The 27,672-nt window shown below is 44.6% G+C and overlaps 1 protein-coding gene across 1 annotated transcript; it reads right to left on the reverse strand.

Moving 5' to 3' along the window:
• Positions 1–1,665: 1,665 nt before the first annotated feature.
• SSPN (sarcospan) lies at positions 1,666–27,541 on the reverse strand. Its single transcript, XM_074871353.1, has 3 exons — positions 27,114–27,541; positions 14,049–14,135; positions 1,666–8,685 (listed from the first exon to the last, which is right to left on the reverse strand). The coding sequence occupies exons 1-3, from the start codon at positions 27,441–27,443 to the stop codon at positions 8,320–8,322; spliced, it is 783 nt and encodes a 260-aa protein (XP_074727454.1). The 5' UTR covers positions 27,444–27,541; the 3' UTR covers positions 1,666–8,319.
• Positions 27,542–27,672: the final 131 nt, after the last annotated feature.

Raw genomic sequence — 27,672 nt, forward strand, 5'->3', positions numbered from 1 at the left:
CGCTTTGGGTCAGGCCTGAGCTCTTGAACCAGTCTGTATATATTGCTGTCAATACACGAGGCTGTACTATTTAAGATTGTCCAAAACAAACATGCTTCGGGTGAGACCAGTGCGCAGACCATCATGTGAAAATATTTGTGATAACAACTGACTGTGTGTTTGCTTTCATATGGCACTGACTCTTATTTCCCTGATTATTTGTAGTCTTCAAGGCTATCCCTTAATCAACCCACCTTCTTTAATAGCTAGTGCTGCTTCCAGCGTGATGCAGTAGGTCTAATAATGCTTTCTATTAAGCATGGGAAATATTAGTTAGCACACAGATAAAAGCAAGTGAGAATTAATTTCCTACATGGGATGATCCAAGGCCACTGAACTGAGCACAAAGTTTTTAATCCATTTCAGTGACCTTGAATCAGGTCCTTACAGCCACTGAAAGAAAAAAACCCATCAAACAGCAAACCAGCCCTAATCAACACATTCTTTTTAGTGGGAAAAACCTTACAGTAAGATGTGCCATGCTCAGACCAAAACAAATCAAACAAATCTTTATTTCTCTTCTACTCTACCTGCTTTTTTCCTCCTGGGATGAGGATTTTCAGCCCTGAAGCTGTGCATAGGTGAGCAACCCTGGCCCTGAGCCTCTGGCACTGAGCCCCTGCTGGAGAATAGGGTGTTCCTGTGCTTGAGAGGGGAGGCGAGAGAGGGGATGCACCCTTAGCAGGCTGCTTTAAAGAATAGACAAGGTTTCAAAGCTGTTTGGAAATGTGGGATATCGCAATAAATTTGGGAGGAGGTGAGCGTTAAATGCAGCATGCCACTGGGCTTGGTATTTTGCCGTGCAGCTGCCCAGGTCAAGCCATGCCACTATTCAGGCCTTTTTTGCACTCACACGTGGTCATGCACCTACATAAAGCTGTGGCTTTCCCATCCACAGCAGTTTTTGGTGTAGTTTTATGTATGTCCACACACAGAGTTCGTGTTATGTAGTGCCTCCCCATCTCCCTCTGTGCACATGCCAACATGGGCACACGTACAGCCGTCCATATAGACCCTTGCCATCCGTGCGTGAATGGCGCTGGTTCACCCATGGGTCATTATGGCACATTGTTGCCTACAAAACTCTTCAAAACTGGTCAGTTTCCCTTGGGGATGGGGGTCAGCATCGACACCCAGCAATCCTGCATGCTCCCACATGCTGCCCCTGCTCAGTGCAACATCTCCAGAGCACAGCTGAGTCCCTAGCCTTATTCAGGTGAAATTTCCAGGGACTTTGGTGGCAGCAGGGCCTGTGTGGGAAGCACAGGGCCAGAGCCTGCCTGTTCCCACTATGCAATAGCCACACATGCCACTTTGGTTAATGAAATCCACTTGTCACCTATTATCGGGCAATTAGCCTGTGTGATTTTCAAGCACTAGCTCTGTTATTTTTTGACAATTTGCTACAAACAATAGCATAATCAGTGACTGAAATGTTTGGAGGAGAACTCAGGAGAAGTCTCTCAAGCCAGTTTGCAAATTGTGCTTCCCCTGCCCTGGCTAAGCAGGGTAGGTTTGCATGCAGCCTGCAGACCTGGTGACTTTTTCAGGGCTGGTGGAGGATGTGCAAGGAAAAGTCCCACCACTTTGGAAAATGGAGAAGCAAGAGAAACACTGAAACCTGGGTGGAATGAGTGAGAAAAGTTCTATTAGAAATAAAGTAGAGATGCAACTCCTGTTAATTCAGAAGCACAGGCTTTTGCAAGCCAAGATCCTAGCATTTCCTTTTGTATGCAAGAAAAAAATGTTGAATCTGGGAACAGTAGCCTTAACAGAATATTTATGGATATATGAGTACAGCCCATGAACTGCCCTTCCCCACCCCCTAGTCCAGTTAGGTTACAAAATTTAACTCCTGTGGCGACAGCAAAATCTATCAGCAAAAAGCCTGGCTGGCTGGGTCCCCATCTGATGCAGCGCTCTGGTGTTAGGGAGATTCAGACCAGCAGGGAGGAGCCCATATAAATATACTCTTTTTCACGTTCCTGACCTAACAACACCTTGGATCATGAAAACCTAAAACATTTAGAGTGCCTGATTTGTAGTGGTTTATTTTCCTTACTGTTTCAGTTTCTCAGCGTGTTGGCAGGCTTGGGCAGTGAAATGGGAAGGGAGGCTTTTGCTTTCCATCAAGTCCCCTTGGCTCCCTTCATGTGCGTGCTGCTCACCTGCTTGGATTTGCAAGGTGGAAGGGAAAGTGTAAATGTCTGTTTTCTATTATTTTCATTGCAACTGATCCCCAACTACCGCACCAAATCCCTGTAGTTGACCAGTAGTCAGTATAAATGGGGATAGCTGCAGGGCTTGGTTCACTCAGGCACATTACAGATCTGGGCCACTGGCTGCCCCTGACCTCCCTGTCCCAGCATTGGCAGCTGTGGGGCTGGAAGAAAATGTCCCAAAAAAGACATGAGGGTGGCTTCCACACGCCTGCATGTGCACAGCTCCAGCTCCAGCAGTGATGCTTCCATCCAGCCCAATGGAGGACAGATCAGACAAAGGCTGACTCTCATCCTAGTTTTGATGAAAGAGAAAACCCACACTGAAGTAAGAAGAAACCCCTCTTCACTCAGCTTTAGGCCATTTAAAAACAGGGTTCTCTTTACATGACCACAGAGAGTGAAATGGGATTAAAAACCTGCCTTGCTCAAGTATCTTGTTTCCAGGACAATCAGGGTTCTTAATGCCAAGGGCTGCCTTAATCGGTGTCACTGTCTATATCTCCCATAATTTGAGGTCCGCCCAGCACTTGTCATTCATAATACACCCAACTGAAGGAGAGGCAGGTATTCAAATCACCCTCTGCAGATTATTCTCCCAGCTCATGCTGGTCTCCTGCTTGCATTTGGCAGCTGGCTCTCAGACACCTGAGCCAGGCAGGAATACCTGGGTGCACCCAGGTGAAGCAGGGAATAATTTGTGAGCTTTGGTGGGTCCCAGCTCCACATTCTCTCTGTAGTCAGTCACTGTAAGAGGGCCTTAATGGCTACACTCTAATGAGAAGATGGCTTTGTGGAGTGGGAAAGCATTATGGTAACAAATGAAATATATCTTTTTTAAAAAAAAAAGAAAAAAGAAATCTCCATCCCCTCTCCAGCAAGTTTGAAGTTCAGGTGAGTCTTCCAACTGTTTGCTTGGACAAAGGCATCGAAATCAGGTACTGAAACCAAAAGAAAAATGTCCTCATAGACGCAATCATCATTTATAATATTTGACTACAGAGCCAATTTAGCAGAGGACAAATACTACTGATAAGTGATTACAGGAGTCAGCAGCCTCCCCCCTAGGAGAGACCTGACAGCAGAGACCTGAGATGAGCTAGCACCAAAATGCATCTTCTTGGAGCGCTTGCTACAGGTGCTACAGTCTGTGAGTGGCCACCTAAAACTGAGCTTAGGAAGATGTTGTCGGCTGGGGGTACAGCGGTGCCTGACATGACACACCAGAGGGCTTCCATAAGTCTCAGAAAAACTTGGCCCTGCCTTGGGATTTAAGTTACAGGCCGACAATGGGAGAGATCCTTGATTTCGGTCACCTGAGCCTAGCCAGAACAGTGTGTCCCCACTGCCTGCCATGCCGTCCTGTGCCTTAAGGAGGCTTCGAGCTTCGCGCTCGGGACTGCGCTGCTGTTGTTCCTCTACACCTCCCTTGAATCCCCCTAAGCCAACACCCTTTGCTAAGACTGACAAACATTTTCCAGACGAAAGCATGTGTACGTGTGTGGGTGGGTGGGGTGCAGTGGACTATGAAAATTTCAAGGGGAGGTATGACATTCTGGCTTTCTAAATATAGAGGACCTGAACTGTGGCTTCTCTCACACGCTAGCAACATGCTTTCTGTTTCGAAAGGCCCTCAAACCAAATATTGCACTGGCTGGTAGCATGAAAAAAAAGGAAGAAAAAAAAAAATAGTCCTGTGAGTTGATTACAGTTTCCAGTGCTCTTGCGCAGAGCTGTTTTTCAGGCAAGTCTCCAAGTGGTGCCCACACAGAGCTGGCTGGGCCAGCAAGGCGCAGATGGCCGTCACGTGAAGGCAGTGGCAGGAGGAGTAGGCTGGTGGCAGCCCTGGTGTGGGGCTGGGACCTGGCAGTGCTTACCCTTTGCCCACCAGCCCCTGTGCTTCCAGCAGCAGCCAGGGAGGGAGAGGGGTGCAAAGTACAGCCCCCTGTCAGGAGTGGGTGTCACCTCAGTGCTTGGTGGGGTTGTGAATGTGACATTTTGGCTCTGTGTAAGGCATCGGATCTCGGTTCCCTTTTTGTTGCCATTATTGTCGCTCTGGTATTTGCATAGCACAACATCAAAATGCCTCAGAGCCAGAGGAGAGTGGTAGCTGCAGCTTCTCCTTTCAAAAAACAAGCAGTTTTCCATGCAACACCATCACTGCCTGCATGTGCTTGGGGTGGAGGAGGAGGCATGTCACGGGGTTGGGGGTTGGGGGGGGGAATGGGGGTGTTATGGCCTTTGGGAAAGTTTTGCAGAACTGAATTTAATCGAGACTAATGATCTTTAAGCCAAGATATAAAATCCAGAGGAGAGTTATATCCCAGTAATAGACCCTATTAGAGAGTCTAGCACAGTCTATAGAAAGGATCTCCTCTCTATTAAATTCTCCAGAGCTTGAGTTCTCATTTACACAAAGGGCCCTTTTAGTAGTGTAAAATGGCCATAAAGTAGGTGCAAAAATGATTGATGCCGTCTTTACAACCCCTTTACACTGGGAAAACAGTGTAAAGTTGCCAGAGTGCAAATGAGAATCACACCTGGGTTTGTGAGAGTAAATTACATCAAGCCCTTCACAAATTCTGTGTGTCCATAGTGGTTTAATCCTACCCCTTTCTGCAGAATTCACCCAGAGAATAAATTTCCAGGACTTAACAAAAAATGTTTTTTTCTTCAACACCTCTGTCCTTTCTGGGTTTTTTTAGTCCCTGTCTTTCTCCTGGTGCAGTCCGTGTGGACTCTGACACCAGGAAAAAGCTGCGAGCTGTCTGAATATGCTGTGGTAGGTGAAAATCCATTAATTAGTACTTTCCAAAGTTCTTGATCCAAGGAAAATATATGTTGTAAAACCATACCCAGGGGGAAAATGGTTCCAAACGCTACCATGTCCGTTTCCCCATCTCTCCTGTTTTGATTTCATGCTCTTGAGATACATGAAGAGAAAATACAGAAGTTAGTCTTTACTAGATCAAAATGCCCCATAGTTATCCATTAAGCCTTAAAACACCAACAGAATATATAATGAATATTGCTTTCTTCCAGAGCAAAGGGTTAAGCCGCAATGTGCTGATTACTGAACTGAACTTGAACTTGAGTGATGGTGGCAAGCCGTAGAGTGCGCTGTTATGGAGGTGCACAGCTTGCTAAGCGGAGCAGGATCTCTTATCCAGATCTCTCTTCTCTTCCCCATCACCGCACTGAAGGCATTTGCAGTGACTCTGTGATCATCACCATTGCGTCTTCCGTGCTCTAGAGCAAATTTAAGCTCGGGGGTGAGTAGGCAGAGGCCAGGCAACACAAGCCCAACCACATCTAACAGGGGCTGGCCTCCAGGAGCCCAGCACTTGGGAGGTGATGGGAGACAGGGAGTGAAAACATGTGGGTGAGACTGAGGTCAAAAGATTAAGGAGACAAAAGCCTGGCTCTGGTGAAAATGCCGCTTGGCCGGGGCCGGCCAGCCGTCTCCCACAACAGCTTGCTGCTGCCAGCCTGCACGCAGCACAGATCAAGTTATCTTCTGAACAACAAGGACACTTTGGAAAGGGCAGGGTGGGAAGCATGCCCTGCTCTGCCAGCGGAGCCTTCCTCTTGCTTCATCAGCCATTGAGGCACAGCACCTGGTGGCGAGAGCAGGAGGAGCCCCAAAGCTCAGCTGTCACCCCTTCATCTCCCTTTGATGCCTTTCCTGCTTCTTGTTATCTTCTTTGTGGAGAGGAGAGCCCACATTTTTGGCTGGAGGGAGGAGCAGGCAGAGCAAGTGTTGTGTATGTGGGAAGAAGGTATATCCTCTGCCCTATGTTTCCACAGGGATCACAGCTGGAGTCACTTGAGGGATGGGGGACAAACAACATCTGAGTACAAGCAGCAGGTGAAAGGCACCCCTATGGATCCATCTCATACAGTAGGCTGGCCCTGGCAGAGGTCCACGGGCGCTGCTTGCAGCATGCTCGGCCAGATTCAGGGGACACGGGCTGGTTCCCATCACTGCACAGACGGCCCCGCCGATGCTGGCAGCCAGGTCTTACTTTGCCAACCTGCCCACACACTCCACTGCTGTCTCAGCTTGCTCTGAGCACACCTGGGAGCCAGACTTAGGACTTTGGATGTGTGGCGACAAGTAGACAAGCAAACCAAGCAAACAAGCAAATGGACATCCTTGCAAATGAGCCCTGCAGCCATGATTACTAGTGACTGTTATTTTTAGGTGCATAAAAAAGGCCATTTGGAAGCTGGTCGCAAAAACGTTCATTTTCTGAAGTACTCTGCAGCTTGACAGAGAGCACCTTGGTGATACTACGTCTACTCTAGAAGAACCTTCCATGACAAAAACTCGAGCATGTATACCAAGCAGTGCTCTAGGTGGACCACAGGAGACTTAACTATGCTGTGATCTTCTGACCCCAGAGGTATGCCAGGGTGAGCCCTGGGTTGATGTGTGATCACCATATGGAAGACAGTTTTTGGGTAGGAGTAGACCTACTTAGATAATTAGCTTTTTGCCAGACCGGGTTTTTGACTTCCTGGTGGCTATTTTTGCTGCAGAAACAGAAAGGTTTTGCTTCTTTGAAGCCTTACAGAAATTTTATTTGCTTCCTCCTTGCTAATGATTATGGCACACTTTTTCTGGCATGTGATTGCTCCACCCCACCCCAGAGACACCCTCGCTCTGGCTGGGATCAGGAAATCCCTAGGCATGGCAGGGTGTGAGCACCAGCTGCCTTGCCCTTGCACCCATCTGTATTGGCAGGCAGTGCAAAATGCTGCCAATTCAGAATTGCTCCTGCATTTAGAAGTCCATGCTGTGCAAGTGGAAATGACAGTTCAAGGGGCAAACCAACATACTTCTCTTGGTATAATGTTAATATGTATGATGTAAAGCACTTCTAGGGCTACACTTTCAGGGTGAAAAAGCACTGTTTGAAAGCAGTTTGTTATTCTATGCTGCTTGTTAAGAAATCATTATTCTTTTGCCCTCATCATTATAAACGATGTCTTTGGGAGACTGGCAGTCTCTTCTTGCTTCCCTCCCTCCACCCCATTTTAAAAACATTCATTGTTGCAGGGATATATCTTTCAGGGCTGTTGGCCCAACTCCACTGCTGGTGTATAAGACTGATTGTCTTCAGAGGAGTTACACCAAAAATGCATTTGGCCTTTTGTGCTTAGAGTATAATTGGTGGAACTGGCTAGCCGCCAGGTTTGGGAGTCTGCAATTACAGCAATATCAACATAATTTTCAACATGACTAGTGATTTAGGATCTTCCGCTTTAGAAGTGCAACTCAAGGTTTCTTAAATTGATCTCTTCTCACAAAGTGCCAAGCACTCATACTTCAGAAATCTGTCTGGGGTCTCAAGCAGGGCCCACCAAATCACCATTAGTCAACCCACTCATATTGTTGTTTATGAGCAATTGGATTAGGTAACCTATATCATTAGTCACTCTGAAAAGTCTTATGTATATTTTATATGGCAGTCATCAATATGTTCACTTTGCTGTTGGTCTCAACCTGCATTTGAAGAGGTCTTGACCTTGCTTATTATTTTTCTGTATGGTAAATCCCCATCGGGTTAGCAGGGATTATACCCAGAGCATCCAAGAGACAATATATTCCCTAAGCATGATCAGCATAATTATAATTAAGCAGTTTGGACCAGATCCTTATCTGGTAGAAACTGATATAGCTTCTCTGAAGGCAAGAACAGATATCTACCAGCAATGGAAACAGACCCTATTTCTTAATGGCTGTAGCCCTGCAGATGAGTTCCCAATTATTTTTTTAAGCTCTCCTTTCGTCTATGGCTATTAAAGATCTTCTTTGGTGCGTATTTGTACAGCTGCATCTTTAGGACTTTGTGACCTCTACATAATCTCACAAGAGACCTTTTGCAAGAGCAGCCACATGAAATGCTTTTAAAATGGTTGAAAAATATATTCATTAAAACTGTGTGAATGTTTTTCCTTGTCAAAAACCTTATAAACACTCATTCATCCATGGTGTCTATGGTGGCAGCACTGATTTTTTCCATTCCCTGACAACAACCCTCTGCCAGCCCAGACCCTATACTTTCTGTCGCTGGCCTTCAGTAGCAGTTAAAGGGTAGAACCAAACACCCACATAGAAGACCTGGTATCTGTGTTTCCACATCACAAAGCATGCTGATAGACACACCAGGGCTGTGATCAGATTGAGAACCATCTGCAGGAGTAAGTACAGGTTGAGCATGCTGGTGAGGCTGTCACAGTCAGCTGCATCCTGGTAGACGAAGGTCCTACTGAGGGGATCTGCAGTGTCCAGTTTGCACTGGCAGGACTCAAGGATGGTATCGCAGGTAAATTTTGTCATCTGTAAATAATGGTGTGCAGAAAAAGCCACTGCCAAAACACAGGCAACCAGACCCAGGGCGCTCAGGAGAAAATACATCAGCTGAAAGGCAGGAAGAAAAAAAAAAAAGAAAAAACACTCTTTTTCCAGCTACACAGACAGTGAGGAACACAGAACAAATGCATGCACATGTACTTCACACGCATTCAATGTACTATCTGGACATTGTGTGCTTTAAAGATTGCAAGAGAGCTATAACTCCCTGGTGATGCAAAGTTCAGCAGGTCATCTCAAGAACTAGCAATTTTGCCTTGCATATTTTATGTGAGCATTGCCTTGCAATTTTGAGACCTGATGAGAGCACCAAGAAATCTGTGTCTCTCTACAGTCAGAAGCTTTATAGAGAGGGAGGAAGCATCTTCCTCTACTGTTGTACCTGCATTGGTTAAACTTATGGTCATCAGCTGAGATAAATTAGTGTGGTTGTCTTGAAGCAAAGATGAGCAGACTGAGGCTTCGGCTGACATCTTATCCCAGGCTGTGCTGAGAAGTAGGTGTTTTTGAAACTTCGCTCATGTGTTATTCCTGATTCTTAGTTTGCATGCCCAAACAAATCTGATTTATACTTGCAAATCAGGCAGTGAGGTGGCTGATCTCCCGCTTGCGGCCCTTTGAATGCAGCCAGCCTGCTTGTTTCCCAGGTCCTACTGTGGAGCAGGAATGCAAATCTCCACGAGAAAGTACGTGTTATGCTCAATCTCCTTCCAAAATTTGTCCCATAAACATGCAGGAGAAGTCTTTCAAAGGTGTGAAAAAGCAACAAGTGCCTTTCATTTCCCAGTGCTATGGCATGAGAAGGACAAGGATCTGCTTGTCACCCCACTACTCCTTACACCAGTGGCAGCTTTAAAATAGGGTGGTTTTTATCAAGGGTAGCTATGCAGAGTCCACCCCCACAAACGCATGGAAACTGGCAGCAACTCAGAGCCTTTGTCACTCCAGGTTGCACCTGAGACCTTTGGATACCAAAGCATAAGGACCTCCCTTGATTTTGATAGCTGGAACTGGCAGTTGCTGTGCTGCATACAAAATATGTGTGAATTTATATTAAAATCATATTCTGTGTTTAGCCAAAATAGCATTTTTGCTTCTGTTCAGCACTGTAAAAACATTTATTTTTCTTGGCGTCTTATCTGTCAGACACATGGCATGGATGGGAATCTGTTATTTTAAACAGCAGCTTCTCTCTCTCTCTTAACCTCAGTACTGCAAGCAAAGTATCAATATGAAAGCATTATTTATGACCTTGAAACTCCAAGTATGTATGTCTTGATAAAATTCACACTCCTGGTGTATTTGTCTTATATCTACAGTGCGGATCAATCTTCCCATTCAGTTGCCAGCTTGAAAAAAATAAATATTTGGGCTTATTGAAGATCTTAAAGCACTATATACTTTTTCTTCCCCATATCACCGAATTCTTACAGCAAGATCTTTGTTTCCAAGACTTGGCTACTATTAAATTTAATGACTTCCCCTGCAGCCTTAAACCAAGGGCAGCTTCAAAATGAGGGTGTATCTTATTAAGTGCAATTACTTTACCCCTGCAGCTTTCAAGGTAAAGGTCCACAGGAAAGGTGAAGTTGGAAAATGGGAACACCTCCTTATATAAAGCGCACAGAAACCAGAGCGCTACTGACCAATGGACCCTCTCCGAAGATGTGGTAATTCATAAGCTGATGGCATTACTTTAAAAGATGGTGCAAATGTGTTTGATGGGGAAAGTGGCAAATGGACAAACATTGGTGACCGTTCCTCTTCTCTGAGGGACGAAAATTTTTCTGTGATATAGAAGTCCTAGTGGACTGGCTGACAGTCCCAGAATTCAGACCAGCAGAAGAGAGAATCAGGCCTCCCTAATAAATGAGCTATTAAGCCAAGACTACACGATGTGCCTGATTCTCCCTTGGCAGGTATTTTATTTAGCTGCCAACTTCTATCCAAAGTCAGGACAAAATAGCATGAAATCCACAGCCAAAGCTACACTCCAAATACAGCAAGCAAGAGTTTGCCTGTTGTATACCTACAGGGAAGGAAGTCTCAGAATCCGAATACACAGGCAGCTCTTACAGCTCCTCAGAGGTGAACAGAGATGCGTGGGGACATAGGGCAATTTCCAAATAGCTTATTATTCTCACAAGGTGTTTGCAGAGGAATCTGCAATGAACACATTTCCAAATATCAAAGGTGAGGCAAATGCAAATACTGCCTGTGAGGGAGCACAAGACAGTGAGTGCTGAAATCCCATCAGCAGATTAATCACATGCCAGACGTGGAGGCAACTTCAACATCACAAATACGACTGTGTAGTGAGTTCTGCCCAGGAACCAGAACTTGCCTCTGGAAAACTGTTTTTTAATAGCCTCAGAGAGATAGGCACTGCAATTGCTGTTTAAATAGAAGGAGAAAAGGGAAGTGGGGAGAAACAGCATATGACGAGGTCAGAACACGGCAGCTCATCCTCCTTTGAGTTCCTCATATGAGGAAGAAACATTTTAGCAATGTTTACTGGCAATAGTTTTGCTCCATGCCAAAGAGAAAATAAATAACCTGAGATGGATCAAGTTCCTCATGGAAAAGTCTCCTTATAGTTATCAGAGATGAAATGAGTAGAAGGGTTTGCAGACATGGCTCCAGGGGACCCCTTTTGAAGGTGGTGGTGACTCAGGCATAAGCCCGTGTAGGGAACAGGAACCGCGGTGTGTCACAGTGTGGGCTGCTGGGGCTGGGTGGGTAGGAGTAGAGGGTGTCACACTACCGTAGGACATGCCGTTATGAGGATGACAGTGAGTGATATGTCAAATATTAGCAGATAGCCCAGAAAGTCCACATGAGATCTCAAGATTTTCCTATGTGTTGGGGTTTTTTTTTGACAAGGCAAGAGGATCTCCACTTTTAAATACACACGTAACAGCTGGGCACACTGCTTTGACATACTGCAGAGTGTACTTTCTGCAGATGCAGAGATGGGGCAAGAGCAGAAATTCCACCTGGGATTTGCCATTGTCCCCCTGAAGGTCAAAGCCACCCTCCCTTTGGGTGGTGGTCTCCCTTTCTCACAGACACACAGGGTGCTGCGAATACCTGTGGTAGTCTCAGGAAGGAATTTCTGCTGAAAGCAGTTCTAACACCTCCTTTTTCAGCAGGATCCAGGGCTCTTGAAAATGTGAAATGAAAGAAGCAGATGTCGAGAGGGAGGAAGGCAGAGGACTGCACAGGTCTCCTCCCATTTCCCACCCTGAGGAAGTCACTCACAGTGGTCATAGCGTCACCTTGGGGATTAACTAAAATCCCCCAGGCCTGTGTGTGTGCGGTTCTCCTCCCAAAGTGACCCTTGGGCTAAGCAAAGGATCCCAGAGTGCTTACTACTCTCCAGGGAAGCCTGGCCAAGATTTTCTTGTAGGATGATGCTTGGGAGCCTCAGAAGGCACCAGCCACCAACATGAGGGCAGGGCCTGGGCTGTGGGTAAGTCCCTGGGAGAACAGTTGGGGCACATAGGGCTGAACCCAACCCAGGCACTGAACCAAGCATCAGGCCCCAGAGGAGGAGAGAACAACCCAGATTTCTTGGCTTTGTCTCATGATTGTAATTTTGCATCCTCAGCCTTGTCACCAAATAGCTAATGTTAGTTTTTTTGTTCAGAGACAGCCTTTAACTGATATTTGAATATCTGAGAAGTGATACTGGAAATTTAGATGAGTCCTGTGTGATCAAAGCCCTGGAGGAGACTCCTAGCTACCTACTTGTTTAAAATAGGTACATGCCCTGTAACCAGAAGCCATTCATCCGGAGAGGCAATGACAAGGGGAGGCACTGTGGGATAATTGCTCCCAGGCAGGATGTGGGACAGGAGAGGTGAACAGCCTGGGAATGATCAAGTTTTATGGCATGCCGCAATAGGAAACACTGGGAAGGTGGATCTTGGGGAGGAGGGTGAATTTTGGGTAGGCAGCAGTCCATGGATTATTAACTGAACCAGAAGTCTTTCAATGGAGACTTTAGTTCTAATTCTGCCAGGTAATGAGGAATAACCCATTTTACATTGCCTGGGGAGCACTTTAAAAACATTTGTTTTCTTGTGGGAGCGATGGCTCACGTTCCTCACTGCCAGAGTGGGTGGCAAAGACATCTGAGCTGCCCAGCCCAACATGCTGCTCCCACCATGAGGGATGACTCCCTGCTTGGATGCCAAGTTGAATTTAATTCTGTGGGGCAAGCAATAAAAAGCCTGGCGTGGCAGCTCTTGCTCAGCCCAGCAGGTCCCTGGGCAGCTGTAAGGTGCTTACTTGCCAGCCTAAAGGTGATGGGGTGAGAATGTGAAGGCAATCAGAGAGCAGAAATGATTGTTCTTCTTCTCCCTTTCTTTATCTAAGTATGGGAGTAGCTTGAGAGAGACACAAAAGACACACCAGGGTCTAATTTCTAAGGAAGGAAGAATGCCAGGTTTTGAAAAGCCGCTTCTTGCATTAGATTTCCTTCTACCTTTCTCAGTTAATAATCACTGTGTTGCTTGCATTGGTATTTTTCTTGGTTATTATATGTCTGCAAAATATTAAGAGCCCTGAAAATTACAATAATAAGGAAAAACAGCCCAGAAAAATGGTTTTTAAAATGCCCCATCTGGAAGAAGCATTCTCAGCTTTTATTTTTTAGTCGCTTACCAGTGTCAACAAAGCACAGTTTTGGGGACTGAGGCAGAGCATGATGCACAGTTTCTGTGCCTCTCTTGCAATGCTCAGATGGGAATTTGCTTTGTGGAACAATGTTTGTCCCCACAGTTTGCTAACACTTTCCCATGTTTGCTAATGCCTGACCCTGACAGAAGGCACCGTGTGCTGAGACACGGCTGCTGGTGCTCAGGTACCGCCTCTCTCTCCCCAACCATGAAGGCAGGCAGGTAGATATTTCCAGCCACTCTTTTTAATTTGTCTGTGCCCATGCAGTTTCTTATTTCATGGTAAGGAGCAAAACTGCTGGGAAAATGCTGAGATGCTTCTTAGATCACATTAAAAATTAAAACTTGATTTAAGTGGACCCATTTTATGCCACCCTACTTCTTATGCAGTTCTCTATGAATATCTCTACTTAATCAGTAACCCTCAATCTTTCACTAAACACTTCCCAAATTATTCCAGCTTTGTTGATCTGAATCTCTTTGATATTCTTAAAACATGGCTAATAAAACAGTATCTTGTTCTGATTTGAAATATTTGTCATTAGAGTTTCTCCTTTATAGGCTACCATTTCTTCCTTAGCTGCCTAGAAAATACCAGAAAACCATTCTTGCATTTCAGGTGCATTTTCACTTCTTTTCATGTGGTCTTAAAAATATCCCCAGTATCAACTTTTCCGATTATATTTAACAACATGAGAAGAAAAAGAAATTTAAAAAAGTTCAAGGTACCTTTACTGTGAACTGCACACACGTCTTCTCATCAGGTTGGTAAGAAATACAAAGCATAACAAATCCCACTAAGGACACCACACAGACCTGCAAGGAAAGAGTCATAAAATGTGTCAAAGCTAAAAAAAAAAAAGGACAAAAATAATTTTTTTTCAAGTGAAAACACCTTTCTATGTTAGCAGGCTTGTAACTCAAGGAGCGGTGTGTAAGTGAAGTCATCTAAGCAGGGGCTGCAGCCATGCATGTAAGAGCCTCGCATGTGTGGATGCACTTGTGAGGAGGAAAGAACTTTAACCTTCACTTTACAGAAACCAAGGCAAAAAAAACTTACTCAGCAGGACTTTTTGAAGCACACCTACAAAGACACATCCCAACAATAGCCTCTAGGATGTGTTTCTAGTTTTTGTCCATGTAACTAACTATCAAAAAGGAGCAGAAGGCTTATGAAGTTGGGCTTGCAAGACCAAAGAGCACCATCCTATGTACCACTGGGTGCTGACAGGGCTTTTATGTCACCAGTGCAGGTTGTAAATCAGTAACCATAGCTGTCGCTGTATAAGAAGCAGCACAGTTTATAGCAGAGGCTTTCAACCTTTCCTAGAGTCGACACCTTTCCGTGGGGCTGCCAGGGCTGGATCAGGGAATGGCAGGAATCCTCACTGTGCCCACAGAGGGACAGGGCATTGTTGGCAGCTGGAGCTATGCTTGGAGGAATCCATGCGTGTTTGGGTTGCTTTGGAAAAACAGGTGAGTCAATGGCATGCATGCATTTCTAAATGCCACGTTATATACATCTTTTTAAAAAGGTCCAGGTGTGATGAGCCTTAGTGGGGACCTTAGCTGAGATCAGCCAATGTACTTTCAAAGGTGCTAAGGCTTGTCTTCACATGGGGCTGGGAGCAAGCCTTGGTCCCCTGCTAGGAGCATCCTGATTATAAATGACAGCTATTATATTCTCACTGACTACAGCAAGAATCTATATTTTTTTCCCCCTTCATTTTACTTTGGGGGTCTTGAAGACTTGTCATTAATTTGAGGCTTTCTGCTTTCCCAGAGCAGTGGGATTGGCCCATTCAGGCCAGACCCAGGTGTGAGTTGCCTTTGCTCAGGGGTGGGACTTGTAGTCCCATGGAGATGCCTGCAGGAGTGTGGGGCTCCTTCACAGCCCTGTTCTTGCCTGCTCCCTGCGTGTTCTGGCAGTGCTGTTCACATCCAGATTTCCAGCTCCATAGGGTACTGCTTGACCTGCAGTGAAAAATGCATAACTCTCCTTTTAGACAGCAAAGGTTAAACACATTTCTTTTATGATCTGATGCCTAAAATACCAAACTTTTCTTTATATTTGCATTGCTGGTGTAAGGCACTAGACAGCGGCCCAGTAAAGGAAGGGCCTCTCAACACACAGATAGTCATGTCCCTCAAGAACCTGTATGATTAACACTTCTTCCCATAAAGTTTTATTTCATGTCATTTCAGTAGGACATGAACAGGAAGTATTGCCTGAGAACATTTCTAAAGAAAGTGTCAGTATTATTTACTCCTTTCCATGTCATATGTATTTATATTCTGGTCCTATGACTTACGGCCTCCAATTTATTTGTTTTCTTCTTTTTACTGTTGACAGCCATAGCTGACAGGATTGTTGGGGGAAAAACAAGCTTTCTTGTCAAAGGTCCTTCAGTGCTGGGGTTTTTTTGCCCAATAGTGCTTCTATGTGACTCAACCATGTTTTATTTCTCAGGATTAGTCACCTGTCTTTGGTCCCTTACACTGTATATTAATCTTTTAATTCAATTAACATGCCCATAAAACTTAAATCTTAAGGAGATCATATCTTTAGTAGTATCCAAATTATAAACTCCCCCAGCGGCAGCAGTGGCTGAAGGAAAAAACCTGCAGCGAGAACTAAAAAAAAAATGCTTAAATACACTTGCTTAATGTTACATCACCAAATTCATGTGAAATCAACAGGGCTACTCACATCAAAGCTAGACCTGAGTACTTTCAGGATCTGGTGCTGAAGGGTTTTGTTCTGAACAATAAATCAAATTTGCTTTGCTTGAGCTACAGTAGTGGACATTTACACTTGAGTAAACCAAGGGCCAGATTTGCCTCCAGGTTACTTCCATGAGACATCATGGGACTGTGCCCACTCTCCCACTTCCATTCCTGTTTTCCCACGGAAAGCCAACACAGCTGCATTCATTTCTGAGGGCAGAGTCAGATATCAATGATGGAATTTTCTCTCTACCATCAAGTGCCTCATACAGCAAAAACCCTGCTAACTTTCAGTGTGGCAGGATCAGGCCTTCCTCTTCAGAAAGCTTCCCATACAAAAGACTATCATTTAAAAGTATTTCCATTCCTGCACACACTTTCTAAAGTTCCTTTGGGATTTAAATAATATACTCAGGGATCCTTGAAGAGGCACATTTGTAGACAGGTATTTATAAAAGATTACACTGGGTCTAGATTCCGGCAAGTCTTGGCCAGGATATTTCAGAACACTTAAGTATTTCTTTTTAACAATATACCAACTTTTTTTTTTTTTTTTTTTTTTTTTAACCAGAGATGTGTATTTTTGTAAGTGACAGTAAAAAATAATGTTGGTGAGAATTATGACCCATACATGTTTTACATTTCTGTTCTTTAAAGATAAATTCACTCATTGGAGCAAACCGAAGTGCAGATTTATAGAGAAAACAGCTTTATGCTTCTATTTTATACATTATTAATAGATCAGTTTTGAATTATACCTATGAAGTGTAATAGAATAACTATAAAAATCTTCTGGTAAATATTTGTTAAGGACCCACTAAGTGACTAAGACAGCTGCATTACAGCAGGCACATTATGGATGCAGTTGATGCTGATTGCTAAGTAGCATTAGCTAATCCTGCAGCCTGGTGCTTCAATAGCCACTGCAATATCCCAGTGTGAAGCATACATTTCCTATGCCTTATTGACTAAGCACACAACGTAAAACGCAATTCAACTTGGTTTACCACTTGCTTGCCGTCAATTGATATGCATTTGTTATACAAATAAAATAGATTCTATAAGAGCTGCAGAACAGCAGTTAATTAGATCAGCTCTTGTAAGTGTTATCCGGCAATCTAGAACTATGCATTTCTATGCTGAGTAAATTTCAACTCAAGTTTATTTCAAGATCCTATTTCAAAATTTTCCAGACGGACTAACACACCCTTTGCTGAATAGATAATGACGTGAAAGGTTATCCAAGGAAAGAATTTAAATTTAGAAAAGTACTGTCTAGAAAAAGACCCAAATGTGATACAGATATATTTAGGAAGGGTACAGATTTAATTTTGGTTAAGGCATACCCTGAGAAATCCCCCAGTTCACAATACAGGGAAAACAGCTGTTTACTAGAGCTGGCTGAAAAACGTGAAAAGTTTATGCTGTAGAAAAGTTTCAGTACTGTTTCCTTTTAGCGAGAAGCAGTAGGTGTTCCCATTGGGTGGGAACATCTCAGGGCTGAAAAGTGACTTATGAATTAGGGTTTTTAAACCTCAATCAAAATAGGAGTAGACACTTTCTGGGTTGCCCCCACCCCAAAAAAGGGCTAGAGCCTGTTGTCATGAGAACTGAATTAAGATCCTATAGATTTCAACAGGAACGGGACCTGATCCCAACTACATTTGGAAGTGGGTCTCAGTTGATTTGCCTGTTAGGATCCCTGCACCCACAGAGATCTAGCATGCAGTCCTTGGCTCTTCAGGACTTTGGCAAGCCAACTCTCCCTGTACGTGCACACTAGCTAGCACAACTGTTTCTCACAGCCTGGAGTCTCAGATGCTGCTGCAAAATAGATGGTTCAAGAGTGAGACTGCAATCGTACTGCAGCACACATTCAGCACTTGCAAGGAGCATGCCTTTACATAGCTCAATCATCTTAAAACCAGAACTTAAGCAGTAAAGAAGAAAATTGATCTCAAGCTTTGCATACCCAAAATACCTCACCACCAGCTTTGTTTTAGCCGATCTTACTATGCCAAAGGGCTCCAGCTGCTACCAAAGCATGGTAGGCTGACACACTGCACAACACAGTGCTGGCATTCTCCTGCACCAGCCAACCCTGTCCCTCTGGCTAAACTTATTATGCTCTTCAAAGTGTCACAGGTGAGAAAAACACACTCATCATCTCCACCAGGAACAAACATAGGTGGCGATGCAGAAGGGTGTTTCAACAAAGACCACAGGCATTGCCACCCAGTGAGGACCACGAGGCTCGGGGCAAGGGAGCCACTCTCCCATCCCCACCTCCCTGCAGTTCACTCACGCCTGGTCCTGCAAGGACTAAGCACAAGGTGTATGAGAGGCACAAGCACACCACATGGTAGTGATGAAGATGGTTATGCAATGTATGTAATTGGGGGAAATATGAACATGTAGGGCACAAATTTTTGTTGTGATTTGTGTTCATTATCTTTGCACACTGACACATTAATGTGGTCTGCTTCATCCTGACAGATTTCGAAACCACAGATTGTTCTAGTCTGTCTGCATCTCTCCCTTGTTTATTTGTGAAACTGGTTTTTCCTTTGTTACTGCTACAATTTTAGCCCCAGTGTTGCTATATTTCTCCAGCAAAGCACTTACTACCCAGAGTGTCTTGGAAACCCTGGCACATGAGATTGGTAAAGCGGGAGAGTTAGAAACATCCACCAAGAAATGAAGGAAGGAGACAAAAACCTGGTTCAAAGAAGCATCTTGGGTCTACATCACATCACAAGACAAATGCTGCAAACAGTCACAAAGACATAGAATAACTCATCTGTTCTTTATATGGGGTCTTGTAGCAAGAACCTCCCCTTTAGGGACAGAAAGCGAACATGTTGGAGGACAGTAACTCTCAAATATAGGCAGTGCAATGCCACACAGCATTGCTGAGACCCACAGGTGGACTCTTTCTTTTTAATAAGAATGTAAATGCTCAAACTTCAGGGAAAAAACTGCTATTAACAGAATTAGGACAAGTTATTTCATAGTTTCTCACTTCAAGACACTATGGATCTTTCTGTTTGTAGGGACAAGGGTAAAGAAATTTTGTCTTGTAACTATCTCTGAAGTTTCTGACTTGCCCTTAGAGGTGATACTTGGCTTGATGGCTCACCCTCCTTATCAGATATGGCAAGGCTTAGCTCCCCTCCGTATGTTTGGAGAAGCCATGTTATCCACAATTTAACAATCCCACTGGACAGAGACTTTGATGCAAGAAATAAAATGTTCCCGTTGGCTTTGCCATTATGAACCAGGATCATGTCTGATGCCAGACATCTGTACAGGCTGTTGCAGACAGCAACACTGATGTTCATTTACTTTATGAGGTTTGAGGAAATGGCAATGAAAGCAAGTGCTACAGGCAGCTTTCACTGCTAGCTTTCATCAGCCCTTGGTCAGCCTAGGTCTCACAACCACATGTAAAAGAAGCCAGTCTGCCACACAGAGATATTGCACCTTAATGGTTTTTCCTCTTACAGATTTTTTGTTAGATTTAAGGACAGTCTAGTTGCATATAAATTACTTCCAGAAATAATAGCTGTAATAATAATAATAGTAAGTATGTACATTGTGGTTGCAGGCAAAGCCCATCATCATCTAGGAAATCATTCTCTTAACAGCCATAAGATCCCATGATAACTGACCATCCCTGCCCCACCTACAGAATAAAATAATGATGTTTTTACTACAGGTCCCTTCAAACCATGCACTAACACACTCTGACAGATACACAACCTTCTTTTAAATTCTGCAAAGTAATCAAAACCCTGCAAGAACATTCATAATCAAATGAAACCATATTTTTCTGTAACAATCTTTGCTGTCTAGGTCAGTTGATCAGCAGTGAAAATGGTCACTTGTGCTATGGTTAAATTTAATTCCCTTGGCAAAGTACTGCCAAGGGTACCATCACTTACAAAGCCGGCAGCTGCAGTAGCAGTCCATTGCTGCTGTTAAGTCAGAAATATAGTGCTGGGCAATCAAACACATGAGGAAACAACAACAAAAAGCATTAAAAGGTCCCAGAGCCAGCAGTGATTTGCAACATGAGAAGTGTAGCATGTCTAAGAGTGCTACGTGAACATGACTCACGGTTTGAGAAGTGTCCATGACTATTGAAAGCAATCATCTCTACTGTCATAAGGTTACTTAGGCTGAGGAAACCTGTTTGAACAATCTCTCTCTCCAAATCTTACCTAGGCTTTTTGCACAAACATAAGCCAGCCAGGAACTCTGATTTCCTCCCTCCTTCCCCTTGAGGCTGTAGTTTGACCAGGGGGCTAAACCACAGAGGTGTCCAGGATTAGATCAGCACTTGACCAGGTATCACAGAGACTTCTGGTGTGCAGCTATTCTCTCAACCATTCTTTCAGAACATTTCAACACTTTTTCCCATCAAAGTTTTCCACCTGATCAAAATAAAAGTATGGTTTTTGGTTAATCAGGCATCAATGAGTAGTTACTCTTAGGAAATGATGAGATGTAATGGCAGTGGGCTCTGGAGAATACAGCTCTGGTGCTACATACATATATGGCTATAAATAAGCACTGGAAATCTCACCACAGCATATTTCATGCAGTGTACCTTGTTGCCTACCATCCAGAGTTTCACATACTTTGGAGAAGGTTCCATTAAATACCTAAACTTGGAGGCTCTTCTTGAAGCAGTCCTCCCTCAAACCTTCTGATGTTTGCCCATGGCTAATTAAACCTAGCTTGTATAAAAACCAGATGCCTGTATGACTATAATTTCCATTAGCTGCTTTGATGGCACCAGGTTTTAAATGTCACCTTTTATTAAAAATCGATATTGGTTTCCCTAATAACAAGTAAAAAACCTGGCAAGGCTGTATAGGAGGTAAAGCCTGACTAAAAGCCACCTCCAAAATTGCTGCAGGAAAAGGTGTAAAAAGCAACAACAGAAAAAAACAACAAGGGGCCAATGCTAACAAGAAAGTGTCTCTCTCCCTTCAGGCTTTAAAAGAGAACACATCTCAAGGTTCTTTTATTTAAATAGTCAATCATTCCCCATATCAATATGGAAGGGGATCGGTTGCCTCTTGCTCTAGCTGGGGATGCTTTCCAAGTATTGACCCTCTCTAGGGAGATTAAAAGGTTGCCTCATGCATAAAGTGGTTGTCTGATGCTTGGCAGGGCCACCACTGTGCACCCAGAGCTTCGTGGAAAAATGTTACATCCATCAGGTGGGAGAATCCTGAAAGAGAAAGGCAAGGAGGCTGACAAGGGTTTACCTATACAGGTTTGCCTCATTTGATCATGTGAGAGACCATCTGCAGAAAGTCTCTTAGGTGGAAACATCTACAGAGCCTCATCTGGGCGGAAATTGCCAGAGGCAATGCGGCCCTTGAATTGTTTTGTTACACTGAGACAGGGAAACCATCTTCTTTATAGGAATAGCTACAGGTACAGCAAATCCCTTCTGTTCCAAAGGGGCACAGGTCTAACCAACCCCAACTAATCATCAGGACACATTTAACCCCAATTTCTAATTTATATAGCTTTATAGTATGATACCATCCTTTTTTCCCAGATGCTTGCATGCAGTTCTTCATCTTTTCAGCATCCGTCTCACAACAGCATTCTCAAAGGTTCTCCTTATCGGTTATACACATCACCATCATTGTACCCATTTTTTGAACTAAAATCCCAACCCCTGGCCTCTTCCTGTTGCCATCTTCTTCCATTTCAAAAGTTCAGCTTAATTTTAGGGGCCTTTGCTGCTTCCCTGGGAGCTAGCAACTTTGCCAAGAGCTGTACAAGCCAGAGGGTACTGGGTGGAGGAAGCTTGCCACACTGCCTTCCTGTCCTTCTATCCCCAAAATGACACAAACCTTGACAAGCTAAAGAGGCAGAGGCTGGGTCAGCACTGCCTGTTAACAGGCAGAGCTATTGCTTTTGGCACTCAGATTTACCAGCCCACAATCACGTGTTGAGTCAGCAGCAGGACCCACCATCTGAGTCAGGCTTTCATGCAGAAGTACATCAATTAAAGAAACGTCTCAATTACCAACATCTAATAGGAATACACAGCGTTGAGAGATAGTCCTGGCTGTTTGCTACCCATGTTGTACTAAGCATAGGCACCATTCCCTATTGCTGCAATGCAAAGCACTCTCTCTCACCCCTTGTCTCCTGCAAACTGTCCTTCACAGCTGGGTTTTCCAGCCATTGTGGAATCTTCATTTGTCTCACCTATCCTTGTCTGTGAGATGTTCAAAGCAAAGAATTTGTTTCTTTTGATGAAGGTTTTGGCTTAATTTTTTTTAAAGGTTCTTTTAAAAAAAAGTATAAAAACTTAGAGACATAAACATTTCTGACTCCAGGAAGAATAATTAAATTGCTTTTTCAGTTAGAAGTCTGCCTGCCTTTTGTACCACAAAGCGCTGCATCAGCCTCACTCCACCAGGGCAGAGATGCCAATGCTTGAATGCTAATGCCAAAAAGCAACAAGTCAGGGTTATCCCTTGAGTCAAGTTCAGGGACCCTCTGGCCTGGGGAAACACCTGGGGAAATGTGCCCCTGAAGGGCCTGAGCAGGGAGAAGCATCAGAGCTGGGGGCTCAGCCCGTGGCAGATCCTTTGAGACATTTTTGAAATAAAATAAATGACAGCTGGAGCTATGGTTGCTGCCTTAAGCTGCTTGAGAAACAAATTTTTTAAAAAATGGTTTTAAAAATTGCAATTTTATGTACATCTATACATATATATGGATTTAAAATAACTTTCTGACAGAAATAATAAACACCCTGCATAATCATTTCTGATGAGCATTTCTGTAACTTTCTTAACTGCCTGAGTCTGCAAAATGGGGCTGAAAGAGAGCTTGCCTGCAAAAACTCTGACACTCTCTCCTTTTGATCACAGTGGAAATAATCTAAGAGCAGATTTTTCAAGGAGAAAGACATCTTTTCTTCTTCTGGGTGTCAAAAGGCCACAAGCTAACGAAAAAGAATGAAAAGGATACCATTAATATCTACTGCTTCTGCAAGACTTTTCATCCAAGGATCTGAAAGCAAGGGGTGATGGATAGCCATTATTAACCCCACTTTACAGGGGAAATAACAAAATCTTAGCAAGGTTAAGTAACTTGCCCAAAGCTAAGCAGCCAGTTGATGGCAAGACACAGGGAAAAAAAAAAAAAAAAAAAGCCCTGCACTCCTGGTTGGATTTGTGAAGAGTTTGTTCAAGCTCTGTCAAAACAGCAAAAAGGAAGAGACTGTCAGGGTGGTCCAGCCCACAGTTTCAGCTGCTCAGGACAGGTCTCACAGAGGAGCTGAGCAACTGCTTCTGACCTGGACTGTAAATGGCTATAGGTAGGTGAAACAAATGCCACCCTCACTGGTTTTAATTGCATTTATTTGCCTGTTGTGAGCAATGCGGCAGGGGTATTTTACAGGGAATAGGTTGCTGAAGCTGAAGCAGAAGTGGTAAATCACATAGGCTCCATGGTTTCTGTCCATAAACCTTTCCTTTGGTTTCTGACTAATGCCCCACGGATTTCATCTGAAATGCACTTCAAACTAGTAGGTTTTAGCTGGGTTTCACGGTGAAATGCTTCTGATGCAATGTAAGCTGTATTGTTTCCTTCTGCAGGAGCTGCAGGAGGGAAGGGCCAGTGCCAGCAACCCTCCGGGGGGACCCCTTCAGTATCAGGGGGCTCCTCTGCTCCCTGTCAGTGGATCGCTGGCCACATTTATTCCACAGGATGGTGAACTCAATGCCTGGCCTGTGCTATCCTCACAAACCTAGGTGGTCAGGTTTTGAACTGGTTTAATTCAGACTGCCTTGTATGGTTTTTCTTGGTAGCATTTTACTCTAGCTGCTTCTCTAAATAAGTTCCTTTTCATTCATGGTAATGCACTAAAGCACTTGATTTTCAGCAAGAAACCACTAATAAAGAAGAAAAAAAAAATCTTTCAGTCAGTCAAGGTCTATTTAACACATTAGCAATTTTCCTTCATTTTTCTGTCATCCTGCATTAACAACTGTGGGGTCAAATCCAGCCCTGGTGTAATTCCAAAGGAGTAACACTAGGAATGAGCTTTGCCCATTATCTCTAATGTTGCTAAAAAGGTCTCGATAATAGATTTTTTAAGTTCTTGATTCTGAATACTAATCAAGTACTTTAAAAAGAGCACTTGAGTGGGATGCTACTAAAACAAATATGCTCTGGTATTTTACACCACGTCTTTCTGTTCTGTTGCTCATTTCTGTATGAATAAATGACTTTTAGGAAGTCACTTTCTGTCATGAGGTTTGTTCTCGAGCAGCATGTGGGTCATCCATCCCCTACCTATATGCCCTCATGCAGCCTCCCACAGTAACCCAAGAGCCAGCCCATAGGAGGTCCAGCCACACATACGTTGCCCTAGCCAAGGGTCCTCCTTCACGGACCAGTTTCCCACAGCTCTCTGGAGGCCAGTCCTCAGCACACTCCCCGCCACAGCTCACCAGCAGCACCCTGTGACCTGCACACCCAGAAACTCCAGCTCAGCAGCTCCTGGCCATCTCTGTCTGATGTCCTAGTGGGCACCAAGTACCTCCATGGAGACATCACAGTATATGAACTAAGTAAATGCAGCATCTTATTGTACCTCCTGCATTTTGCCTCTCAGACATATGCTTTGCATTACTCCTGTGGTGCATCAGTCACGGCCAGTGTTCCACAGGTGTTCTCTTGCTGGGAGGCTCTGGGGCTGCACCACCACTTCAATGTCTCCTTTCTAGCACTGGCTTCCCTTTTACCACCCTCTCTGTTGGCGTCAGACTCCTCTTTCCCTTCTGCTTTTAGCTGAGGGTGCAGGAAAGGAGTATGGTTCCCCGGGAGCCTACCTGGCCACGAGCCCCAAGCACACAGTCCTTGCCATCACCCTAAGAGCAAGCAGGGGGGCACCAAAAGCCATTTTGAGCCAGGGAGGAATCAAGCCGCACTTGACTGTGCCAGTGGCTCAACATCGCACCACAATCCCCAAGGTAAGAGTCACCATCTGACTCAAACCGTAGGCACAGTAACACCTCCCCACAGGTCTCTACTTGCAGCCCACAGGGTGCATTGGTCTTCCCAACAGCTGGTCCACCCTGTAACATGAAGCAAAATAAAGCCCTGACCCCCACAGCCAGCACAGCCCCAGGTGATGTGATCACTCAAGGGTTATCCTGATTTGCTGGTGAGTGCAAAATGTGACCACCACACTGAGAGTTGTTTTGCTTTGAGTTGGGGATTAGCTCAGGAAAGTACACGATGAGTTTTGCCTGTTTTCCAGGGGGGAACTCTCAAAGTGACTGAGCTTTGCCTCATGTGGGCACCTAAATGTCACTACTGCTGGTGGCTGTTGCTAAAAATGAGAGGGGTTAGACCTTGGTCTTCAGAAAGTAGTGACTTTGGTGGGGTTCCAGGCCTCCCCAAAGGAGATCAGGCATATGCAGATGTCTTGGATGCTGTTTGGATGCTGATGACATTCACTTGGGCCAGGGGATGCTTCCATGGCTTTTCTCACATCCCTGGCCATACACTAGTTCAGTCCAGCTCACTCTTTCTCCAGTCTTTCTGTGTCAACTTTTTCTAGTGAAAAAGTTATTTCAAACCTGGGATGCTACAAGTGCTGTCTGGAGAAGAAATAATCTGACCTCCAGAATCCCCAAATAAACAGGAGGACTGAAAATGTCACATGCTGCTATTTATCATCCGTACTCTCTCCTGGCTTGTAACAGCAAAAATCTCAGGAGGAAGTTCTCCTCCTCAGCAAGGGCAGGCTCTCACCCTGTGAAACACTGCTAAACTCTTAGATACCTCTTCAGTCAGAAAAGAAACAAAAAGGGTGACGTGAGTAAAAGGAGCTCTTCATCTGGGAGCTGAGGTCCTGCTCTTTCCACTCTTTGGAGGGTCACCCAGCATGGTTAATATAGCAAACCCCAAACAGTTCAGGTGTTCAGACAATCCTCTGACTGGCAAGGAATTACATGTACGGGAGATGCTCCCATAGCTGTTTAGAGCATCGAGAAATCTTTTCTTTAAATACCTAAACACAAATTTATTTGCTGAGAGTTCTTAGTCTAACACCTTCCAAAACAGTGCTAACACGTCAGTATATATTTTCCTGAAGCCTGCTGCCTAGGGAAAAAAACCTGCATACTCAATTACATCCATGGCACGTCCCAGGCTCATAATCACTGACCCTGTCTCTCCACAGGGAAACCACACGTCCCCAAGCAGGCCCACACTGCGCACAGCACCAAGACCCTCACACCTCCTCCCCACATCTCTGCAGAGGCGGCCTTCCCCACCATCGATGCCTCCTATTTACATCTGGGAGGACCATGCCCTTTACCCCATCACCGCCATCCTGTACGGTGAGGCTGGCATGTCACTCAAAACTACGCGTGACTTGGCAGGAGCTGCCAGCGGGCCCTGGGATGGGCTCCCTTTCCCTGCCACATTACCCATCCACCAGAACTGTCCCCCTCCCAACGGCCACATGCAGTCTCTCCCTCCAGTGGGGGAGAAGTCAGGGAGCGGTGGGCAGGAAAGGGGTTAAATCATGGCTGTTCCTCAGCACAGCAAGGAAGCTCAAAAGACAGCAATTTCTCTCCTCTCCATATCATCAATGCACCCGGCTAAAAGTTGCGAGTTATAGAGTTATGCTCTCACTTCTAAAACCTGATTGTTATGGTTTGGTGGGGAAAGAGGGAAGGCAGCATAAGTAATCAATATTTTTTTTCAGCATCACCAGGCAGGAGTTCACTGCAAAGCACAAGCTAATACATACATCTAGCGAACAGCAACCCTGTATTTTATTTAAGGTCTGTTTGGTATTTCAGGGAAGAATACGAAAGATTGTGTAATTCTGCAGGAGCATTTTCCTTGGGAAAGTATACCCAGACATTTAATACCAGGAATATTTATAGTTAGCATAACTCAAATGGTGTTGTGCATGCAGTTGGTTAGTCTAAAGTGGAGCGTCATGCAGCTTGCATTAATGTTGGCAAAGGCACTTTATGGAGAAACAGACTTTATGCTTACAATTATCCCAGACCAATATGGAGTGTCTCTGACTAGCAGAGAAGAACTGATGCCTGCCATAAGGAAGCCCAGCACTGTTACAGAGATGCCTAATGCCAGCTGCAACAAAGCAAACAGCAGTGGGAAACGGCAGCCACAACAAGTGTGGGATTCCTCCTCCAGGCCAGTTTTGGGATCCCCCTTGGTTTTCTTCTGCTTCTTCTTCATCGCGGACTCCTGCGTCTTGCTCGAATCAGTGCTTTTCTTCTCTTTGGGTGCCTTCCCTGTCTGGGTCTGGTTATTCAGGGACGTGCTGTGCTGGCGTTTCTTCTTCTCCTTCTCCTTTCCCATCCTGATGAACTTTAGGTTTTCACGTGCGTGTATGTGTGTGCAAGCTGGTGGGGGTGTGGGTTTTTTTGCCCCCAAAGCTTCGCTTTGTGCTGGCTGAGTTGTTCCTGGTATTTGAATCAAGGAGGCTGAACAAATATGGAAAACATTTGGAGCAGATTGTCAGAGCTTCGAAATGCCACATATAGCTCAGAGAAGAGGGGGATTCAAGGGGGGTAGTGAACTGCCAACA

Source organism: Strix uralensis, chromosome 5 (genome assembly GCF_047716275.1).
Source record: "Strix uralensis isolate ZFMK-TIS-50842 chromosome 5, bStrUra1, whole genome shotgun sequence".
Classification (NCBI taxonomy): domain Eukaryota; kingdom Metazoa; phylum Chordata; class Aves; order Strigiformes; family Strigidae; genus Strix; species Strix uralensis.